The sequence below is a fragment of the Convolutriloba macropyga genome, chromosome 4 (genome assembly GCF_964194025.1).
Source record: "Convolutriloba macropyga chromosome 4, txConMacr16.3, whole genome shotgun sequence".
Lineage (NCBI taxonomy): Eukaryota > Metazoa > Xenacoelomorpha > Acoela > Convolutidae > Convolutriloba > Convolutriloba macropyga.
The window spans coordinates 58,683,877-58,708,863 of record NC_134471.1 but is presented as its reverse complement, the minus strand read 5'-3'; the positions used below and the strand labels follow the sequence as shown (position 1 = coordinate 58,708,863).

At 34.7% G+C, this 24,987-nt stretch overlaps 1 protein-coding gene across 1 annotated transcript in view; it reads right to left on the bottom strand.

Moving 5' to 3' along the window:
- The window catches only part of LOC142337789 (uncharacterized), an 80,253-nt gene that overhangs the window by 37,184 nt on the left and 18,082 nt on the right, over positions 1–24,987 (bottom strand). Inside the window, exons 2-5 of the mRNA XM_075387307.1 lie at positions 17,037–17,188; positions 16,436–16,621; positions 15,993–16,159; positions 15,186–15,416 (exon numbers count right to left, since the gene is read on the bottom strand). Of these exons, the coding sequence (XP_075243422.1) occupies positions 15,186–15,416; positions 15,993–16,159; positions 16,436–16,621; positions 17,037–17,188 (736 nt within the window). The remainder of the gene's footprint in view (positions 1–15,185; positions 15,417–15,992; positions 16,160–16,435; positions 16,622–17,036; positions 17,189–24,987) is intronic.

Below are 24,987 nucleotides of genomic sequence, written 5' to 3'. Positions count from 1 at the left end.
GATCGGTTTTAGGGGTGATTTTGCTGTCTTTGGGGTTCAATTTTTTTTTCATTTTCACTGACAAAATTCTAACTTTCTTCCAAATAGGCAACTACAAGAACAACAAAACCGATATCTTATTTGAGTACTCATCTAATCTGACGCAGAGGCTGTAACAAAATAAATTTGCGTGATTTACAAATTTTTTTTCTAATTTTTTTTAAGGTTAAAAGTCTTTCGTCTGTTTGCCGGCTTCCATCAACAAAATTGATAGAAAAACCAAGTCAAGATTATGCGAGTCATTGAATTAGTTAATACTTGATTTTCACATCGCAAATGGCTACATAGAAACGTTTCTCCATTGAAACTTCCCTCTGTTTCCAAAATTTCTCTTAAATTGCGATTAGAGTCCGATTTTAAAGGTCAAAGGCAAAAAGAAAGTGAGCAAAAATGTGCGTTTCGATCCAGAGCTAACTTTTATTGAATGTAAACAGCAGCGAAACTGGAGTCCGCAAGGGACAAAAAAATTTGGAGCTAAGATCAACGGGAACCATTTTTTTTACTTTTCAAATATACTCCGGAATTTCAAGGGACTGCTTTATTTTGTTCAGTATTTTGATCTTTATCTGACATACAGCTGTGCAGGTTTTCCGAAAAAAAATGCTTGTAAATAATTTTTGCGCATGATCTGATTAGATGAAGATTATTTCTTCCCGGGCCAAGGTGTCAACGCTAAAAAACGTGAAATTATGTAAGATTGGCGTTGAATGCGTTGAATTTATGCAAGATCTACGCCTGAGCGTAGATCTTACATAAATTTAACGCATTCAACGCTAATCTTACATAATTTTGCGTTGAATTTTGGCGTAGATCTTACATTTTTAACGTTGAATTTTAGCGTAGTTCTTACATATTCAGCGTTGAATTTAGTGTTGATCTTACATAAACTCAACGCATTCAACGTTAATCTTACATAATTTTGCGTTGAATTTTGGCGTAGATCTTACATTTTTAACGTTGAATTTTAGCGTAGATCTTACATATTCAGCGTTGAATTTAGCTTTGATCTTACATAAACTCAACGCATTCAACGTTAATCTTACATAAATTTGCGTTGAATTTTGGCGTAGATCTTACATAAATTCAACGCATTCAACGCTAATCTTACATAATTTTGTGTTTGATTTTGGCATAGATCTTACATATCTAGCGTTGAATTTTAGCGTAGATCTTACATATTTAGCGATGAATTGAGCGTTGATCTTACATAAACTCAACGCATTCAACTTTAATGTTACATAATTTTGCGTTGAATTTTGGCGTAGATCTTACATTTTTAACGTTGAATTTTGGCGTAGATCTTACATGTTCAGCGTTGAATTTAGCGTTGATCTTACAAAAACTCAACGCATTCAACGTTAATCTTACATAAATTTGCGTTGAATTTTGGCGTAGATCTTACATTTTTAACGTTGAATTTTGGCGTAGATCTTACATGTTCAGCGTTGAATTTAGCGTTGATCTTACAAAAACTCAACGCATTCAACGCTAACCTTACATAATTTTGCGTTTGATTTTGGCATAGATCTTAGATATCTAGCGTTGAATTTTAGCGTAGATCTTATATATTTAGCGATGAATTGAGCGTTGATCTTACATAAATTCAACGCATTCAACGCTAATCTTTCCATTCCATTTCAGAGCACTTTACGATTTCCAAAGTTTTTCAAGTTTTTTTTCAAAAAGTCAATTTTTTCTCGGTTTTGACCCATATACTTCACAGGTGAGAAAAATGAGGTCAGAAAAAAATGATTTTTTAGTGCTCTTTTCTAGTGCAAAATCCAATTCAGAACATCTTACGATTTCAAATTTTTCAAGTTTTTTTATCGAAAAATTAATTTTTTTACTGTTTCGATCACCTATACTGCACAGGTGAGAAAAGTGAAGTCAGCAAAAAATCACTTTAATTTTCCACTGTATTTGGAACAAATCAGAACATTAATCGAAAAAAAATATTTTCAACAAACTTTATGAAGCGAAAACCTGGTTTAATGTAAATCATGACTCTCATGTGTCTGAACCTAATTTGAACTATTTTACTTTTCTTACATGATTAAAATCAATACAAAGACTTCTAAGTACTACTGTTTTCCACAAAACTTTCACACGCCGCATAATAACCAATTTTCTATTCTCCTGCACCATTTATCATTTAAGATATTTTCTTTGAGTTTGAATCAGATTCTTAAACTTTTTGTAAAGAATACGTAACAGATTGTGCAAGATTCGAGCTTTTTATATACTTTTTGTACGATTAGAAATTTTAAGCTGTAGAAAACAAAGCTTCGCCATTAAAAACTGCAAAATTTGCAAACAAATACAGCAAAAAAATGCGGCAATCTTAACTCGTAGATTGACGTGTAATGGACGGTCTTTAGGTGTAAATTTGCGCTTTTTGGGTTTAAAATTGTTTTCTCAACACTTCCTCAGGCGGAAATTTAACGTTTTTCCAAGCAAATATCACGAAAAATTTTGATCCCTGATCTTTTTGTTCCTATTGAAAGACATTATTTAAAAAGATACAATAGATAAATGGTCCTGAATACAACAAGAACTATGAAAATTTCTAGAACTTATCCCAGTCCTGATTTTTGGCGGCCCAAAATACTGCACAATAAGAAAACTTTATCCTACAAATCTCAGTGTTTTGTGTGTCGGGGGCACAATCCTACATATCTCAGTGTTTCGTGTGTCGGGGCACAAAACACTGCAAAACCAGAAAATTCACCAAAATCGCAAAATAGCCAAATTATTTTAGAATATCTATGGAAAAAGAAAAAAACTCAGAATAACGTAGAATATACTCCGAAAACCGAGATTGTCCCAAAGTTTGTCCTAATCAACCAGTACTTTGTCCATACAACCAGTCCACGTCGCCACATGGTCAAACAAGCTAAATCACCTAAACTAATCAGAAATAATCGAATCTATCAAAAAGAATGAAGACAAAATAAGAAGGTAAAGGAAAGAAACAAATACAGCAGATAAACGGATTTAAGGTCAAAAATGGTTCTGCAATTGTGTCAACAGAATATAGCAATTGCTCAATAACCAATCAATTTTTCAGAATATAAACACAAGCTTAAAATTGAGAGTGCTGTTGCAAGTGGTGCAGAACCATGAGCCTTCTGATCTATTCTTAAACCAACACAAAATATGTAAACAAGTCGATAAGGCAATTTTTTTACATCATGCGAGAACTGTTTGCTTGTGTGTCTTGTTTACCTTGTGGCAGTAGCGCTTTTGTTAAATTAGTTGTGTTTCGTCATTGCTGTTGTCTGTTGTCTTTGCTCTTTTTTGCGGTATTTTTTAATTGATTGCTCTTCTTTACTGCTAAAAGCATTAGTAATTAATTTTTGTATTCCAATGATATAGTCAAACCATTTATTTTTTGTGCGTTTTGTTGTTCAACTATTCAATGAAACAGACCACTTCATTTGGACCAGAATAAGAGGCTACCAGTGGCTGTTTCACACGATCAACACACATCCAACCATGAGAAAATTCAATACGTTTCTTCGATTTAGTTTTCTTTCCGAGGTGGCACTGTCTAGAAACACTTTGATTGGCAAATTTGCTCCATTGAATGCTTTCTATTTGTTAGTTGAATACAGAATTTGGGATGAGAACGTCAAGACCAGCGGTGGCTGATAACGCAGTTTATTTTTTTTGTTTATTTCGAATTCCAAACAGAACAATGAGCAAGGCTATAGGCCAGTCGCTTGCGGCTGATTTGAAATTCTCTCAAAGTGTTTTATGAACTTGTTCTATCTGACTGTTTGATTGAGGATGAAAAGCGGTTGTTTTTAGGCGACAAAAATTAAGAGTTTTGCTAAGCATTCAGAAAGTTCACCTTCGAATATAGAACCTTTATCCTTGGTTATATTTAAAGGTACGCAATAAAAAAAATTGAATTTAGAAGATCTTTGTTTATAAAGCCAGCCGTTGTTGACAATACAGGTTTTTTCAAACTTTCGGTCATTTTGTTGTTAAGCAATACTGGATACCCATGATGAGAGTCTGGACCTGTTGAAAGTTATCCCAAAATGTCGATTTGTATAGGACTGAACCTGGCAGTATCGTCATTAAACTGTCTTGTCTAACATTTTGTGTGTCAAAAAACCTTGTTTTGTTGGCATTCAAGAACTTCGTTGCACCACAATTTCATAGTTTGACCAGCTTTAGGCCATGTAAAATTTATTTTTGTTATCCCTTTTGAAATTTTTAAATCACTGTGACATGAATTATAGAACTGGCTTGTAACATGTGAGCGAGAACTTAAAGGTAAAGTAGGTTGCCAAAGAAGAGATTTATCACATAGTAAGGTTTTGAGCCAATTTTAACCTCTTGTACTCCGTTTAGTTGTTCATCAATCATTTAAGCTCACAAATCTTCTGTTTGTCACTGCTTTAGTCTTGTCAAATTAATGACGTTGGTATAGACGCCGCATTTGTTTTGAGATTATTCTTTAGTATCAACAGTTAGACGAGATGAACAGTTGGCAACAATATTCGCCAACCCAGACGAATGAGGAATTTCATCTACATACTCGGCTATACAACTACCTGAACTGTGCATATTGGATGCACTGATTTGATAAAAAGTGCGCACTTTCAGTTTGTGATCCGTAAAAAACAGTTTTTCTGCTCCTTATGGCGCAACAAAATTTAACGGTTGCAGCTAAATTTGCCAGCAATTCTTTGTCGAAAGTGCTAAAATTGCATTCTGCTTGAGTTAAACGTCTGGAGAAAATTGTTAGCGGTCAACTTTTGCCCAAACTAGATACCCCATGTAGAATGGCGACAAAAAATTGATTCCGAAGAGTCAGTTGTTAATGACAAAATGGTATCTGGTGGTATATAGTGCTGAAGAACTGATTTGCGCGATATTATTTTTAGATTTGCTAAAAAATTCCAATTCCTGGGGAAGCTAGCCAGTAATAACTGGGCCCCATGGTATTTAAAATCAGAACAAAGTTGTTTGCATTCTTTATCTGCGTTCGCTGACTTGAACCAAGAAGTTGTAGTAAAAATCAAAACATCCCCATTATCCTTGGGAGCTCTGTGTAGTTTTTTTGGTTCATCTGAATCAATCAGGTTTTCAATCTTTGATGCAATTGAGGGAATTTCGTCAGGCAAAACTCTAAATCATGAGAAATCAGCACTTTCTCCGAGTCCTTTGCATTTAATTTGGTTTACAAGCAAATCATATGCTTTTAATACTGTTAACAGTGGATTAAGTGTGTCAGGACGTATCTCAATGTCGGAGGATGCTACCAATACGTTGTCTTTTTACACAATCAATTCTCATGCGTTTTGAACAGCTTCAAGATTGATAAGTTGGAATGATTTATCTGCATTTTTTGGACTCTATGCTAACCGGTTGCATGTGGAGTTTGATGAAAATTCTTAGGCCGTCAAATTCAACCATTAGAAGTTGACTCACCACAGGGTCGTCGATTGCCAGTTCTTTTTTCGGAATCTGATGAAAAAATCAGAAACACGGACTAACGGATGGTTGTACTACAGCAGATTTTTGCATATAATCGTAAGCATTTTGGCAGTTTTCATCTTCCCGGAGTCCACTGATTTGGTTTACAGAAAAGTTGTTTCCCAGATATTTCATTTTTGTGATATCCTTTGCGTTCTTCTTCCACTTCAAAATTAATGTCCCCAAACACATCAGAAAATTTTTTTATGATAACTCTCAGTCTACTACTTTTAACTGAAGAAAGGACACTGTTAACAACCTTGATAGATAAGTGGCTGTTGTCAACTAGTGCTAAACATTGTCTCGTAGATAGACCTGTTAAGTGGTCATTTAAGGTGAGATTACTACAATTAAATGTAATCATCCTTCAGTCAGGTAGTTTAAGCCCAGAATATAACAATTGACAGCTGCTATAACGAATTTGAGAGGAAAGGTTCATCGCAAAGGTTCATCGCAAAGTATGGAAATTGATATTGAAGTTCAACCACAAATTTCAATTTCATCTCCATTGACTGTTTTAAGTCTTGTTACAGCAGGGGTAACGAATTTTGCATTTACAAAAACTGCTTATTTATTGATGTCCTCGAACTTGTATCAGCAATGAAATTAATTTGGTTGTCTCTTAATTTGAGAGATATACGAGTGCAGAGATCACTACCCAGTGGTTATCACACATAAACTACGGTTTACTAGTTTGACGGATTTGCTGGACCATTTGAACAAGACGATGGCTCGATATTTCGAGATTTTATCCTGACCACTGAGACCAAACTCTTTATGTTTTTAATTTTTTTGCGAACAAAAGATCTTATTGACAAATTTTTGGTTCCTGGCCTGATGTGAATTGTATAAGAGTTCTTGATTGATGCGTTAAACTTTTGAGTGGTTAACAGATAGATTGCTTTTTGTTGAGTTCTGATTACAAGGGTCTTTTTGGCAACTGGTTTGCTGAGACTAAAAATACTTTTGCAGTAGGTTGTGGCAACTACAGCATTTGGGTAGCTGTAAGTTTTATCAACTAATTTGATAATCTTTTCATAATAAAACTCTTTTGTGCTGATATTGCCGTCTTTTCAGAAGTTGGCATTGCCTGCATTAACCTTTGCTTCATGATATTTTCATCTAACATCACGTTGCACTCGACAAATTTTCGTTGAGTTCTCATCAAACTCTATGAATTTCTCTGACGGTTCAACAAAATCAGTCTCAGGGCTTCTTGAATCATTTTTTGTTTAGACTTCTGAAAACTGCCATGAATATGATTTTTGGTGTCACGATAATTATCTACTTCCATGGGAAGATTCATTGCAACGTCTTTCGGAATTGCTGCTGTTTCGCAATGACTTTTTGTCTTATTATTTGTAATTCTGGTATCGGCAAATAGCAACTAAGTTTGACAGAATCATGCTTCGGTATATGAAATGCAGAAAGAGGAATTTTTTCAGAAATTTTTCCAATTTAGCCACTTGAAGCTAATTCCTCTTGAACTAGCAATATATTTGGATGTATTGCTCCAGCTAGTGGTGTTTGAGATCATGATCAAAACTGTCCCCGATACAAGAACCTACCGAGCCTGCTGCTTCACTTGAACCTTGTATTTTACTTGAGGCCGACTTTACAATACCTGTTATTATGGGACCCAAACTTGTACCTAACAAGCCCTGACCAGTACCTGCCAAAACCTAATCAATATCCAGCAAAACCGAACCCGAACCTAAGGTGCCCAACCCCGCAAACCTGAACCTACCGGGCTAACTCTTGATCCATACATCAAACTAAAACCCGTAAGGGGAAAAAAGGGCCACGGTACCATTTACGATATTTCATATGAGTTTGAATCAGATTCAAAAAATTGTTCAAAAATATACGCAAAAAACTTTTAAAAAAGTTATGTTCATATTTTTGTGGCGAATTCGCATAAGAGTAGCATTTTGAAGATGTGGAAATAAATATTTCTCAATTAGAAACAGCAATTATTGCAACAATTCACCGCAGAAAATACAGTGGTTTTATCCGTGGATTGAGATCGGTTTTAGAGGTGATTTTGCTGTCTTTGGGGTTCAATTTTTTTTTTCATTTTCACTGACAAAAATCTAACTTTCTTCCAAATAGGCAACTCCAAGAACAACACAACCGATATCTTATTTGAGTACTCATCTAATCTGACGCAGAGGCTGTAACAAAATAAATTTGCGTGATTTACAAATCTTTTTTCTAATTTTTTTTAAGGTTAAAAGTCTTTCGTCTGTTTGCCGGCTTCCATCAACAAAATTGATAGAAAAATCAAGTCAAGATGATGCGATTCATTGAATTAGTTAATACTTGAATTTCACATCGCAAATAGCTACATATGCTCGTTTCTCCATTGAAACTTCCCTCTGTTTCCAAAATTTCTCATAAATTGCGATTACAGGCCGATTTTATAGGTCAAAGGCAAAAAGAAAGTGAGCAAAAATGTGCGTTTCGATCCAGAGCTAACTTTTATTGAAAGTAAACAGTAGCGAAACTGGAGTCCGCAAGGGACAAAAAAATTTGGAGCTAAGATCAACGGGAACCATTTTTTTTACTTTTCAAATATACTCCGGGATTTCAAGGAACTGCTTTATTTTGTTCAGTATTTTGATCTTTATCTGACATACAGCTGTGCAGGTTTTCCGAAAAAAATGCTTGTAATTAATTTTTGCGCATGATCTGATTAGATGAATATTATATATTGCAATATTGAGCCTATTGTAGAGGCCTTGCTCTGTCTTCGTCTATTTTTTATAGAAAAAAAAATTGCATGGATTTTTCTCAATGAGCAAAATCACCATTAAGCAATTGTGCTTGGTGTTTATCTAATGCTCAAAGGTGTGAATTTTAATTCCAAGATTCGAAATTCAATGGTTAGGATGTATGTTTTTGATCCGAATGGATTAAGCATTCTCCCTTTGCGTCTCCATGTGTCTCCGGTGGCGTCAACAAAGCATCTTATCTACTCTTGTATTTGGTTAAATTTTGTTGGAAAATTTCAGAGTATTCCGAAACATTTTGTTCCAATTTTTAAAAAAAAAACGAATGTTTCCACGCTCAGTGGTGATATATGAGTTTGTCTGTTGAAAGTATATATTGGCGTAAATCATAAGGGCTTCTGATTTTGACTTTAAACAAACAATGGAGCTCGGTAATGTGCGTTTGCACATAAAGTTCCGACCCAGATCATCCACATTTTTGTGCATAAATGTCTACCAAATGAGGAAGAGTATTTTTCAAAAAGAAATGTGAATGAACAAAAAGCTCTCCTGCAACACAAATAACTCAGAGGAAAAAAATGGCGCATTGGATTGATGAGATCAGCCATTATGAAGAAAACAAGTCAAGACGAATAACAAAATCAAACAACAGTAACAACAAACTTTAATTACGTCCAAAATTTTTTTTCCATTTTTTGAAAAACAAAACTTATTAACAAAACAAATTAGCATCAGATAAAACTGAAACTAAACAAAGTAACTTATGCTTCACTAAAAAAGATATGGGACCACTCCATAATAAGGCTCGGTAACAATTAGACAAAAAAAAGAACAAAATAAACAGCAATAAAAAAGTGGCTTATATTTTTAAAAACAATAAAATTCAAAGTAATGAAAACCACTAGATAGTAACTGAAAACGTCCAACTTGTTTATGATCACATACGTTTTTTCGGGAAGGCAGTAAGACCTGCCTTTCTTCAATTCTTTATGCAGTTACAAAAAGAACAACAAATGAAGACAACAAAAAAAATTTCATTTAAAACTTGCAAGAAAACGCTACCGAAGCGTAAAAGTAGATTTTGCTTCAAAACAAATGTCAATTGAGTCCTCCTCGAACGCCAACAATGAGGCATGCAACCTCTCACTAATGAGGATAGGAAACAAGTCGATGAAAAAAAAGAGAAAAACAGCAAAATTAGTAATATCTTTTGGAATTTTTTGGAAACAATTACATTTGACGTCATGAAAGCCATTAGAAACAAAACGAAAATATTAGAAAGCTTTGTTGGTTTTTTCAACAGAAGCACTTGAGACCTGTAACTATTCAGAAACCGTCTTATGTCTACAAAAGAAAACGTCAAATGTAGACAAACTAAAAAAATTAGTTTTCTTTTTTCGCAAAAACCAGTGTCGAAGCCAGTAAATTCTTAGCTAATTCTCTCAAAACATTATATTTTGTAAATTTGCGCTTTTCATCAACAACAATAGTGGCTTATTTGATCCCTAATTAAAAAGATTAGGTAACAAGTTGACAAAAATACAGAAATATGAAGTTAGAAAATCTTTTTCATTTATGAAAACAATTGTTTTCCAATTCATGAAAGGCATCTGCTATGCTCTCAAATCATAAAATTAGCTCATTTATTTGTTGATAAAAAGCCAATAAGACCTGATATTATCCAGGAAATTTCATACGACTAAAAAGACCAAGTTAAACTACAGACTATTTCAGATTTTTTTATGTTCAATTGTGTCTTATTTCCAAAGTCAATAATGCAATATGTGACCTATCAACAATGTGAAGATGTGACAAATCGAGAAAAACAGCGTGAAAAACGGTCCAAGGCCTAAAAATGAAAAAAAATGCGAGATCTACAAACATCAACTTCAAAAAACAATAACTTAAAGCGTATTATACCGCAAACAAGACTAATTCTTAATTCAAGAGAAAAAAGACAAAGAAGGAGCCTTCTTATTTTTTAGCGACCAATTTACGAAATTAAAAGAAAAATAGTGACAATGTTCAATAAGCCCTTGTTTATTTAAAAAATAAAACAATTTAAAGCACAAAATGACAATATTGTTTCGAGTAAAGAAACAAGGTACATTAATTTAGAACTGCTTAGGAAGCCAATTTGCCATATCAACAGTGAACTTTGATTTGACTTGTTCCCTTCCTTAGTTAACATAAAATGTTATTTTTTAAAAAAAAACAAATCGACTGAGTACAATCTGGAATGTTTTTGGATTGTAACAGTCCAAGATGGGACTAAAACTAGCCCTGCTAATGTTGTTTGTCCATTAAAAACACTCAACCGTTTCAGTTTTTTTAAATCTTTATAATTTGTTAGTTAAACGATCAAAAATTAATGCAGTGTTTTTGATAATCAAAAAGTAAAGTTAGCAAAAAACGGAAAAATTTTAATTCCCAATTATTCTCAATGAAAGTGAAAGTAGTATTAGTTTTTTTGTAGTTAACAAAGATTGTGTTAGTTGGTTTTGGGTATGCACTTCCAGCAAATTTAACCAAAGTGGGCTAAATTAGTTTATTCGGGGAAACTTTTGATGAAAAAGGTGGAGTTTTGATATATTTGGCCCAAATTTTAGCCAAAATGTTATGTCAAAACAGTTAACAAGACTTTTTCTCTAAAAGTGAAATCAACAGTGTTTTTGTTAACAATTGTTAACTATTTTAGCAAAATGGGCTAAAATTTGGTTTAAAAAATCCGGAAAATGTAAATAAAATTCACGCAAATTGGCCTAAAAATCACAAATATTAAACCACGCTAGCACGCTCAAGAAAACGTAAATTCAAAATAAAATATTTTTTCCATGTTTGCCGGCGGATGGGCAGTTTAATAAAACCACCCACAACTTTCTACAACGGATATATCGATCGATCAAAATTGATTGAACAAAAAAACCAGTTGAGTTTATAGTTCCTCCCCCCTCAAGATGTATCGGAACAACCAATTTTTGGCAATGTGAATTTTTTTTTGTTTGCTACCTATCGACAGGTTGTAAATTATCTAAAATTTCTGTGGTCGTTTATTCTTAGTATCAAAATCTTTCATTCGTTTGATATCTACAAGGCTGAAGTTTATTTATATTTGTTACGACCCATCTTAGGAGGGAAAATTTACACAAATGGGTTCTTTCATTTTTTGTGCAGTAAAAATACACATCGTAGAGAGTTGTGGGTGGTATCATGAAACAGCGCGTCCGACGTGAAATATGGAATTTAAAAATTTTTTTTTGTTTTTTACGGGGAGTTATCAATGCTCCAAAATTGTGATAAGAAGACAATATTTCGTTGTTTTTGATCAAATTTTGTTTTACTAAAAACTTTAAATTTTGTTAAAATAGGTGAAATTTGTTACTGGCACTTTGTCTTTAAAGATAGAAGTTTGCTGAATTGCTCGGTCCAAGTTTTTTGGCTAGGAAATAAGCTAAATTTTTTCAAAATTTAGAAATTTTTAGTCAAAAATAGGACCGAACCTGCTCCTCCGCCTATTTTCTTTGAATTCAACGGAAGTAGACACCTAAAAGCTCAAGATATATTCTTCAAAAACTCAAACATAGCTAAAAGCTCGATTATATCTATGTTAAAAAGTTTTTTAACATAGAGAAAAAATTGTTTACAAATTGATCTCTTATGCAACCTTTTCAATAATTATGCGTTTCGTTGGTCGTGCAGCAGTATCAGGCTGATCGTGATCTCTCAGTGAAACCCTAATATATACAAAATAGATTTCAATGGGTTGCGGTTTCTTTCCGCGTTTAAACACTTTCTGTACATTACTGACATCATTTTCAATTCAGAACACAAAATTAAACAGATAATATTTACAAAAATTTAGGCCTGACAAACAAATATTTTTGTTTCAGAGTTAAGTTTATGGTTTTTTGGCTCAGACCAATTGTTTGCGTCAAATTTCCTGGGACTTCAAATGTTTTGCTTTCAACTGCAAGTTTTTTTAGTAACTTCACTTAGTCTCGCCAATCACAGATACAATTTGCTTTTTAGGATTCAGTGAACCTGGACAATTTATATGTCTTATGACCTTAATTGATATCGTTTTAAGAAAAAATCTGAGATCTTTTGAGCTTTGCCACTATTTCTATCATTTTCCTCTCAACTTCTGGAGTAATCTCAGTAAAAAGTATCGGTAACCAACTTGAGACTTACAATTTAATATATGTAACGGTTTCAATTTTAACTAACTGTTTTTTGGTTTCGAAAATACGAGTTTTCTATTTTTTAATTTTTGTGCATATATGCGCATTTAATAGGTTCAATTTGTTTCCTTCTCTGATTACCAACTTATTGACAGGTAAAATTAAAGAAAAACATAGATGGAAAGATACACGGCGTTGAATTAAGCGTATTCAAAAATGTAAATTGTTTTTGTTTAAGCTTTTGGGCCTAGACACAGTTCTCTAGCAAAAATTAGTGGATCGCTTTTACCCATGTTTGTCTTTCTTTTTTTGTTCTACGACACATACTTGATAATTGTACGTCTCAATTGCTTCCCGAGGACGCATAATGAAATCCATTTATCAAATTCAGTTTTTAGCTATTTGTTTTAATGACTTTCAATTAATTTTTTTAAAGAAAGATTTTCAACTGTCTCTTTTTAGATTGAATTTTTGAGAATTTGAAACTCTATCTCAAAAATGAGAAGTCTCAAGTATTTTTGGTGATTCGAACTTTTTGTTATCTGTGGTATGCTTTGACTGATGGCTTTTATCAGTTAGTTTCATATAAAATTTAGGAGGTTTCGATGCTGATCAGTTTTTGGGCTTTTTGTTTTCATTTCTGCATAGTCTCTTTTATCAGGAAAACTCGTTGATGTTCAGATGAGAAACAAGTGATACAGTAGGATTTTTGCAGATAACAACTTATAAATATAGTGCCTTGAACACTGTGGTGTCGTAAAATTGTTGGTGAATTTTGGGCTTCTGTCAGTATGTGTCGCATTTTTTTGTAGTCTCGTTACTTATCCTCAATAATAACAGCTCCAATTGATTTTGCTGAGGTGTTGTAATATAGACAATTGTGCTTTTTTGAAATCTTATATCTGTTATGTCATTTGAAAACATTTGTTTTCATGAACACATTTGGTTTTTTGAGCTCCATCTCTTTCAATTTTTTTTCAGTCGATTTGTAGCTTAGTCTGACAGGTCACAATCCTTTTCCAGTGAGCTATAAACTAATTTCATTGCCAGTTTTATTTTCAACTATTATAATTTTGGCTCTGTCACTACTTTACTACGAGATTTCATACATTGGTTGAGATTTTTATATACTTGTACATGCAAAAGGTTTTTGTTTTCTTTTGAAATTATACCAAAATTGGCCGTTTGGAGGGGTTTCAATTTGTTTCGCGTAATTGAACATTTTTAACATCATGATGTTAACGGCTTCACGGCTTCGTTGCTTAAAAATTTTAATGCTATGATGTTAACGGCTTCACGGCTTCGTTGCTTTTTTGCGCAAATATGAATCGATTTTTTAACTTTGCCGGTGTTTGTCGTTCTTTTTGTAGTCCTAAGAAGTACCATGGATATTTAAAAATCTCAATCGCTTCCTATTGAGATAGAAATAAAAACCCTGGTGTTTTCAATTAATATCTAAGTAGAATATTCACTTTGAAATTAATTGTTTTCATAAAAAGAAACGTATTTTTGAACTTCGCAGCTTTTTGATCCTTTTGTCGACCTAATACCCAATCGATTGAGGACAGGTCCCATATCGTTTCTCTTGAAACACAAGCTAATTTGTTTGGTTTTAGTTTCATCTGATGCGAGTTTGATTTCTTAAAGATTTTTTTAATAAGGACATTGGGTTTATGTTGTCATTAATGTTCAATATTTGATTTTTATTATTTTGTTTTCCAGTAGTCCAGTTAACAGCAAGTTTCATCGGCCCTCTAACAGAGATTTAAATAATTTTGTCTTATTGAAGGATATGTATGTTTTTGAAAGTTTTCTATCTCTTCATCATTTGGTAGCCAATTAAGTCAAGAATGTGAATGAACGGGGTCGGAACGTTATGTGCGTTCGCAGATTACCGAGCATCCTTGTTCGCCCAACTCTTCGTTTTTGTGGCTTGATTTTTAGAAATTGAGTGGCGATGCAAATGATCGTAGTCAATTTTGAACAAAAGCACTTTGCGGGTAACTCTAAAATCACTTTAACAGATGCCTCAACTTCAAATATTTTAACCAGTTAGTCATCTCTGTGACTTAGACTTTTCCGAACATTTTTATCGTCAGATTTAAGTAATATATTGTCATCAGAAGGGCAGAGAGTTTGCTCTCTTCAAAAATTTACTGTGTCCCTATTTTTTAATGCAACTTATCTTGCAATTGTTTAAGCAGACGGAGACTCGAATAGACCACGATTGAGGATAGGCGAAGAATTTTAGGCTACTGATCTGTCTAATATCACTGAACGGACAAAATTTAAAGATGCCTTTTAGGTCAGCAAAATCAAAAGAGAAAAAAGGCGATTCTTCGCAAAAATTTTTGAAGATCTTTAAGTTCACGTTTTTTTTTCTTTCGGAAAGAATGCTTATTGATTTCTGAACACTAAAAAATCACCTTGCTATGTAAATGCAATGAGTAAAAACTGTTGTTTCATTATCTGTGAAAATAATAGAGTTTATTATAAAAGAAATCAGAGAGTTTCATATTTACTGGGAACAAGACAAAAAACATCAACAGAGAAAAAATCAGAGGTAATATAATCTGACTTTGTGTGATGGCCGTAATAATTTAACCCGTCACATGGTCTTAATAATTGAAAACATGGTCGACCCGGACCCTCATCTGTCCAATGGTCGCTCCCGACCATTAAAGTGGAAACAAAGTCATTTCATACTCACAATGCCTCAATGAGGTCTCAAAAATTAACTGACCTAATTTGAAGAAGTGTCTCTTGATGAACGCCTGTCTCTCAAACTCCTCAACCTCCTTGGGTTTATCTAACAGCTGCCATCTGGCCTCTTCAGGAAAGTGGCTGAAGATGAGTTTGTCTGGATCTGAGAGGAAGTAGAAATCGTCCGAATCGTAAGTCATGGTCTGGTTCTTGTCCACGGCTGCGGAGGTGTCCGAGTCTATCAGTTTCCAGTCATCTTTCTTATCGTCACCTGTAACAACGCAACTGTTTCAACAATTAAAAAATTGTCTATCAGATTACATTCCTCCCCAGGTTTCGCACTCGACTTAAACAATTACTCTAAATGTCTAGTGGGGGTAGGGGCTTTATTGACTAAAGTTGAACAGCCGAGCTTACTAAACAAAAGCCGATCAATATTCTTTTCTTGGATGGAGCATCTATTCGTGTCGTGGGTCGAGTAACAAGTTTTCAAAGGACGAGCTGAGGTACTTTTATGGGAGGAGCATCATTTAAACCCAAAAAAGGTCCACCCTTTTTGGAGATGAAAAACACTTCCTGTTTTCGAAAATTCGAACATAGTGGACAATTTTTATTCTAGATATATCCAGGAAATTTTAGGGAGAAATAAACAATTTGATGTATATAAAAGGTCTTCTGTATGTAATCCGTAAACTATATGCCATACACCATTCATTATAATTTATCCGTTATCTCCCAAGATCAATAGTAGGAGTTCGACCAGGGTTGACTTGAGATAAAATTTTGAACTAAGATGAAAAGTCCACGCAACAATCAAAGGAGGAATCTTGTTAAATTCTATTCTCACCAGTGATGAATCTAGCACCCCAATGGACGTCTATGAGTCTCCAGTACTTGTTGATGAGGACTGCGTTCCAGGATGCACCAAAGAGATCCACATTCATCTTCTGTCCCGGCTGGTATCCCACTCCTTTTGCATACCCCCGGATTATCACACAAGGCACCCCTGCACCCCTGGAGTGGCAAAAATATCAATTATCTCCATTTTCCGCTCAATGGATGCCAAATTTTGTGATTTGGAAATCATAGAACGAATGAATTTTTATTCAGGTCTTTCCCATCAAAGTCCTCATCCCCATATTGGGCACAGAGAGCATAGTTGGATCGATTAGCATTACTATCCCCTCCCAATTTTGGTGGTATAAAGGGAAAAACCCCAATATTTTTCCCCAAGTTTATTAGAACATATTTGTTCCGTTAAACGCTTCGGATTTGCCATACAAAACTAACATGCATATCTTTCCGAAGAGTCCAGCATATGAGCCCTTCTCCTGATTAAGGGCAGCCAGATATCCCAGAGGAGAGTTGAGGTCCACCTGGACAGAAGAGTCGACCTTGTGACAATCCTGTGACGTCACCCACATGTAGATGGCACGCACCTTCTGCAGATCATTGGAGGCACCATCGCACAGATACCTGAACAAAAAAACTCAACTCTGATCATGATGACCGCACATAACATAGTTTTTGTATTGATGTAAAATTGAAAAATAATATAGAAATTATATAGAATATAGAAATTATATAGAAGTCCAAAAACATACAACTGTGGTTACTCAATTTATCAATTTATTAGTTTATTAAAGTATTTTGATAGATCTTGTAAATACTGAGATAAAGACGAGAAGACAAATATGGTTACTTGTCATGTTTATATTTATGCCTTTTCCCTTGCGATGTAGTTTGCCTGTTAAGATTATTTTCTTTATCTTGCAAGAAGGATTTTAGTTCGGTTTTAAATTTGGAACCAGAATCTTGCAAGATTTTACAAAATTTGATCTTACAAAGGCTTTCAGAGTTTCGTAATAGTAATTTGCATGAATGTATTTGCCTTGCTAATGTGAGGAAGTCATTTGGGATTCCGTAGCTCTTGACAGTGGATGCTCTCTGGTCCCAGTCCTTGAAGTCTTGTATCTTGAAAATCTCGTCTTTGCTCTTCGCTGGCGCACAAGGCACTGGCCACTTGTTTGCCGCTATTACATCCTAGAGCAAAAAATTACCACGGTCAACTGTTGAAGCTAAATTAATTCGACTGCCAGAGAGGAACCCGGTTAATCTCGGTAACTTTGCAATCCGGTTCCCGACTAGCCCAGTAAAAGCCCGCTAAACCCATCAATTTCTCATTGTAGGTCCTCGTTGACCCGGTAACTACTTGGCGTATGTTGCTTGGGAAAAAAATCCGCATAGCTGGAAAACGAGCTCTTGTACAGCTCTGACCAGGTTTCCTAGACTTTGGGCTCTGATTGGACCGATTTGCAGTATTTGGCTTAAGATCAGACGGACCATCTTCTATACTGTAGGCTACAGTAGAATATACAAATGAGCCGCGAATTTGGAAATAAAAAATAATAATAATTGTTGTTTCTGCTAAATCGCAGCGGAAAAGCATTAGGCAACAGTGGTATTTTCTCAGCTAGCTGCCTCTTTTCTAATGATTAACCTCAATTGATACCGCCCTTTTATTGAGCAGATTTGCTCACTTTCCCGGGTCGAGAAAAAATCGGAAAAATATGCGAGATAAGCGGTGAAAAGTTGGTTTTTTCACCACAAATTTCGTACATAATTTTGCGGTCAAATGCTGTGAATGCGGTGAAATTATGTAAGTTCACCGCTAGAGTAAGCGGTGAACTTACAAAAATTCACAACATTTCAGCGCTTTCTACAAGTTTTTTTCCGTGCACGGTTTCGAACCTCTCTCCACTTGTTCTTCCATTGCGCGACTTCTCACTAAATTCTCGCATATTTGTTTTGAATTTAAATCAAATTCACTCTCTTTTATGAAAAACTTACGAGTTGAGCTTTTCTAAGATAAGCGGTGAAATTGCAAATTTTAGCGATGAAATGTGGTGAGGGCGGTGAATTTATGTAAGTTCATCGCTTACTCTAGTGGTGAAATTACATAGATTCACCGCTTAAAAAAGTTTCGTGGGTAAATTTTCCGTGCGTCTTTTAATAACTTTATCTTAACTTCGTTGAACAAAAGATAATCCAAAGCGTTTTCTAAGCGGTGAATTTTTGTTATTTCACCACTAAGTTAAGCGGTGCATTTGTGTAATTTCATCGAATTCACTACTGATCTCACACAATTTTAACGTTTTTTTTCTAAGCGGTGAATTTTTGTATGTTCACCACTAAGTTAAGCGGTGAATTTATGTAATTTCATCGCACTCAATGCATATCTTACATAATTTGGACAAGTTTTTTCAAAGCGATGAAATTATGTAAGTTCAACACTAAATTCAGCGGTGAAATTATGTAATTTCACCGCTACCAGGAGATAAAGTTTTTTTCACCGCATTCACCGCCTGATTTATGTAATTTCACCGCATTCACCGCTTATTGTCACGCCCCTATTTCGTCCCTCATAGTTAAGTGATGATTTTCCTTTAAAATACCCATAAATAAGTGCTATAATTTAGTTCATATTCAGTTAGTTTCAAGGCCATATATAGCCAGTATTTCCATCTAGGCCTGTAGCCCCTAATTTGTTTATGTTTATGAAAAACAACCGCAGATTGACAGTTTTACTAGCAAACACTTCAAGTGCCTAAAAGCCTCAATATTTAATTTTTTGAGTTTCTTGATGATAAATTCACATAATCAGTAAATAACTTCATGAGAGATTATGTACTTGGTGAAGTAATTATTCTGATAAAGTAGGTGCTAATACGGAATTGTATATGTACTGAACAAACACCAAGAGACGTACAAAAGCCGGAAATTGCCCAACTTGTAAATCAGTAAATATTTGCGAAGGACCAATACAACTGAAGGCACAGTCCTGCGGAACCCACTATCAGCAGAACACCGGAGAACCAGCCTGACAATCAGTTGCCTATCATCTTATAAAACATGATAAAACTTGAGAAACCTCTTGTTAAAATTATTAAACAATTCTTTCTAAAAATAATTAAAGATTGAACTGGAAATTCTCTTGAAACCTCCAAGTTTGATAAACTTAGTTACAGAAGAAATAGCGACTAACTTAACACTGAAATGCAAGGCAAACTAGTGGATATATCACGCATCTGAACCGCTCAACAAAAGGCTATTACTAGCTAATTTTTTTCAAATTATATCCGCTAAAAATCGCACTGTGAAACACCAAAATAAGTCCTTGTAAAATGCCAATTATTCAAGTCAATTACATCTAATATAAACCTCAATAACACCACGAGGAACATTATTAAAAATCAGTGCGTAACATGGTGACAGGAGTTATTAACTGTTTTCCAGTTCAACGGACCGAAATTCTGAATAATTCTTTGATAAATTCGCATCTTTCCTTCTTTCTTCCAACATTTTCTTCCTTTGCCTTTTCTCCATTACCTTAAGAGACTCCAATCATCCAGACCAGCATCCAGCACTTCCTTTCCGAGCGAGACGATAATGCAGAAAGCAGTAACAAAGGAAAGAATGGGTGAAAACTGTGTTTGTGTCTTTGTGGACAAAATGCAACAATAATTCAAAAGTGTTTGAGTGGACAATAACTGGAACAAACTCAACCACAGCCGCCACAACAGACAAAAACAACACAGCGTATTTGCAAACGAGGATATTGTGAGTAAATGAATTTGAAAAATTAATTTTGGTGCTTTATTAATATCCATTTATGAAGAACAAATTCTCCACGCTATTAATAATTGTCGCTCTTCCCCCATTTTTGTTGAACATATTGAAGGAAACCACATTAATTATACCAAAAACAACAGTAAAACGGAAGCTCAAATAGTAACTGCTTTTTCCTCTTCATTTTATAAGTCTATCGTTATTTATGTGCTAGATAAAGATGATAAACGTGTTGCAATTTATTGGACAGCAAAAAGTTTAAATCAGAAATCTCGTAAATTTGGACTTATCCGTCACAAACTTCAATCTGATAAAGAAATTAACCTTGATAACATCATCACTGATTATCAGATAACATCAGAATAATAAATTACTGAAACCATAACTTAATTATTAACTAAAAAAGAGGGCAAAACAAAAGTTTAAACAAAAATAAAAAACAATTATATTTTATTTCCCCGCCCAGCTCCGGAGGTTAATGAATCAAACAGTGACTTCGGTCATTATGCTGTTGCCTATCTGAGTGCAGCTTCCACAAGGCCTGTGCGGCCGTGGTCCCCACAATTTTTCCTAAACTAAGGGGCACTCTTTAGAGGTGAGACTTCGGCGGCTCATACGGCTTCAACGATATAAGTCTGACGATTCGACCGGAGCTTTAGGAAGAGGTTTATAAGCAGCCCATCTTTATTATTCTCTGAACGAATGGTTTCAGTAGTTTCTTTTCTGATATTCTTGTGCTACTCACTTAACTGTTTTCATCTCTTAAATCCCCTTAATCTCTCCATTAAGTTAAGTTAAGTGTGCTATTTAATACTTTAGAACAAAAGTAAGACTGATTGAACGAAAAGTATATAATCTAATCGGGTAAAAAGCAAAATGGCACACGCGCAAATCAACATCACGCCTTTTTCTGGATCCGAAACGGACAATTTTAACGAGTTTGAACAACTAATAACAGGTGCAATCGGAGTTGCAGCAATCGCAAACGCACAACAAGCGAACTTTCTGCAATTACATTTAAAAGGAGACGCTTTACGATACTTCTTAACCCTACCAGAGGCTACCAGACTAGTTTTCGAAGACAGTATAACAGCTCTAAGAAATAGATTCACGCAGGATGACTTGAGAGAGATCAGAATTATAAAGTTAGAAAACCAAAAGTTCAATCCAAAAACAGACACTGTAAAAAATTTCTTAGTAAAGTTAAGAACTGAAGCCAATAAAGCATATCCAGCATCTGAAATAGTAGTCGCGCCAGCTTTCCCGGGTCGAGAAAAAATCGGAAAAATATGCAAGATAAGCGGTGAAAATTTGGTTTTTTCACCACAAATTTCGTACATAATTTTGCGGTCAAATGCTGTGAATGCGGTGAAATTATGTAATTTCACCGCTAGAGTAAGCGGTGAACTTACAAAAATTCACAACATTTCAGCGCTTTCTACAAGTTTTTTTCCGTGCACGGTTTCGAACCTCTCTCCACTTGTTCTTCCATTGCGCGACTTCTCACTAAATTCTCGCATATTTGTTTTGAATTTAAATCAAATTCACTCTCTTTTATGAAAAACTTACGAGTTGAGCTTTTCTAAGATAAGCGGTGAAATTGCAAATTTTAGCGATGAAATGTGGTGAGGGCGGTGAATTTATGTAAGTTCATCGCTTACTCTAGTGGTGAAATTACATAGATTCACCGCTTAAAAAAGTTTCGTGGGTAAATTTTCCGTGCGTCTTTTAATAACTTTATCTTAACTTCGTTGAACAAAAGATAATCCAAAGCGTTTTCTAAGCGGTGAATTTTTGTTATTTCACCACTAAGTTAAGCGGTGCATTTGTGTAATTTCATCGCACTCAATGCATATCTTACATAATTTGGACAAGTTTTTTCAAAGCGATGAAATTATGTAAGTTCAACACTAAATTCAGCGGTGAAATTATGTAATTTCACCGCTACCAGGAGATAAAGTTTTTTTCACCGCATTCACCGCCTGATTTATGTAATTTCACCGCATTCACCGCTTATTGTCACGCCCCTATTTCGTCCCTCATAGTTAAGTGATGATTTTCCTTTAAAATACCCATAAATAAGTGCTATAATTTAGTTCATATTCAGTTAGTTTCAAGGCCATATATAGCCAGTATTTCCATCTAGGCCTGTAGCCCCTAATTTGTTTATGTTTATGAAAAACAACCGCAGATTGACAGTTTTACTAGCAAACACTTCAAGTGCCTAAAAGCCTCAATATTTACTTTTTTGAGTTTCTTGATGATAAATTCACATAATCAGTAAATAACTTCATGAGAGATTATGTACTTGGTGAAGTAATTATCCTGATAAAGTAGGTGCTAATACGGAATTGTATATGTACTGAACAAACACCAAGAGACGTACAAAAGCCGGAAATTGCCCAACTTGTAAATCAGTAAATATTTGCGAAGGACCAATACAACTGAAGGCACAGTCCTGCGGAACCCACTATCAGCAGAACACCGGAGAACCAGCCTGACAATCAGTTGCCTATCATCTTATAAAACATGATAAAACTTGAGAAACCTCTTGTTAAAATTATTAAACAATTCTTGCTAAAAATAATTAAAGATTGAACTGGAAATTCTCTTGAAACCTCCAAGTTTGATAAACTTAGTTACAGAAGAAATAGCGACTAACTTAACACTGAAACGCAAGGCAAACTAGTGGATATATCACGCATCTGAACCGCTCAATAAAAAGCTATTACTAGCTAATTTTATTCAAATTATATCCGCTAAAAATCGCACTGTGAAACACCAAAATAAGTCCTTGTAAAATGCCAATTATTCAAGTCAATTACATCTAATATAAACCTCAATAACACCACGAAGAACATTATTAAAAATCAGTGCGTAACATGGTGACAGGAGTTATTAACTGTTTTCCAGTTTAACGGACCGAAATTCTGAATAATTCTTTGATAAATTCGCATCTTTCCTTCTTTCTTCCCACATTTTCTTCTTCTGCCTTGTCTTCATTACCTTAAGAGACTCCAATCATCTAGACCAGCATCCAGCACTTCCTTTCCGAGCAAGACGAAAATGCAGAAAGCAGTAACAAAGGAAAGAATGGGTGAAAACTGTGTTTGTGTCTTTGTGGACAAAATGCAACAATAATTCAAAAGTGTTTGAGTGGACAATAACTGGAACAAACTCAACCACAGCCGCAACAACGGACAAAAACAACACAGCGTATTTGCAAACGAGGATATTGTGAGTAAATGAATTTGTAAAATTAATTTTGGTGCTTTGTTAATATCAATTTATAAAGAACAAATTCTCCCCGCTATTAATAATTGTCGCTCTTCCCCCAATTTTGTTAAACATATTGAAGGAAACCACATTAATTATACCAAAAACAACAGTAAAAGGCAAGCTCAAATAGTAACAGCTTTTTCGTCTTCATTTTATAAGTCTATCGTTATTTATGTGCTAGATAAAGATGACAAACGTGTTGCAATTTATTGGACAGCAAAAAGTTTAAATCAGAAATCTCGTAAATTTGGACTTATCCGTCACAAACTTCAATCTGATAAAGAAAATAACCTTGATAACATCATCACTGATTATCAGATAACATCAGAATAATAAATTACTGAAACCATAACTTAATTATTAACTAAAAAAGAGGGCAAAACAAAAGTTTAAACAAAAATAAAAAACAATTATATTTTATTTCCCCGCCCAGCTCCGGAGGTTAATGAATCAAACAGTGACTTCGGTCATTATGCTGTTGCCTATCTGAGTGCAGCTTCCACAAGGCCTGTGCGGCCGTGGTCCCCACAATTTTTCCTAAACTAAGGGGCACTCTTTAGAGGTGAGACTTCGGCGGCTCATACGGCTTCAACGATATAAGTCTGACGATTCGACCGGAGCTTTAGGAAGAGGTTTATAAGCAGCCCATCTTTATTATTCTCTGAACGAATGGTTTCAGTAGTTTCTTTTCTGATATTCTTGTGCTACTCACTTAACTGTTTTCATCTCTTAAATCCCCTTAATCTCTCCATTAAGTTAAGTTAAGTGTGCTATTTAATACTTTAGAACAAAAGTAAGACTGATTGAACGAAAAGTATATAATCTAATCGGGTAAAAAGCAAAATGGCACACGCGCAAATCAACATCACGCCTTTTTCTGGATCCGAAACGGACAATTTTAACGAGTTTGAACAACTAATAACAGGTGCAATCGGAGTTGCAGCAATCGCAAACGCACAACAAGCGAACTTTCTGCAATTACATTTAAAAGGAGACGCTTTACGATACTTCTTAACCCTACCAGAGGCTACCAGACTAGTTTTCGAAGACAGTATAACAGCTCTAAGAAATAGATTCACGCAGGATGACTTGAGAGAGATCAGAATTATAAAGTTAGAAAACCAAAAGTTCAATCCAAAAACAGACACTGTAAAAAATTTCTTAGTAAAGTTAAGAACTGAAGCCAATAAAGCATATCCAGCATCTGAAATAGTAGTCGCGCCAGCTTTCCCGGGTCGAGAAAAAATCGGAAAAATATGCAAGATAAGCGGTGAAAATTTGGTTTTTTCACCACAAATTTCGTACATAATTTTGCGGTCAAATGCTGTGAATGCGGTGAAATTATGTAATTTCACCGCTAGAGTAAGCGGTGAACTTACAAAAATTCACAACATTTCAGCGCTTTCTACAAGTTTTTTTCCGTGCACGGTTTCGAACCTCTCTCCACTTGTTCTTCCATTGCGCGACTTCTCACTAAATTCTCGCATATTTGTTTTGAATTTAAATCAAATTCACTCTCTTTTATGAAAAACTTACGAGTTGAGCTTTTCTAAGATAAGCGGTGAAATTGCAAATTTTAGCGATGAAATGTGGTGAGGGCGGTGAATTTATGTAAGTTCATCGCTTACTCTAGTGGTGAAATTACATAGATTCACCGCTTAAAAAAGTTTCGTGGGTAAATTTTCCGTGCGTCTTTTAATAACTTTATCTTAACTTCGTTGAACAAAAGATAATCCAAAGCGTTTTCTAAGCGGTGAATTTTTGTTATTTCACCACTAAGTTAAGCGGTGCATTTGTGTAATTTCATCGCACTCAATGCATATCTTACATAATTTGGACAAGTTTTTTCAAAGCGATGAAATTATGTAAGTTCAACACTAAATTCAGCGGTGAAATTATGTAATTTCACCGCTACCAGGAGATAAAGTTTTTTT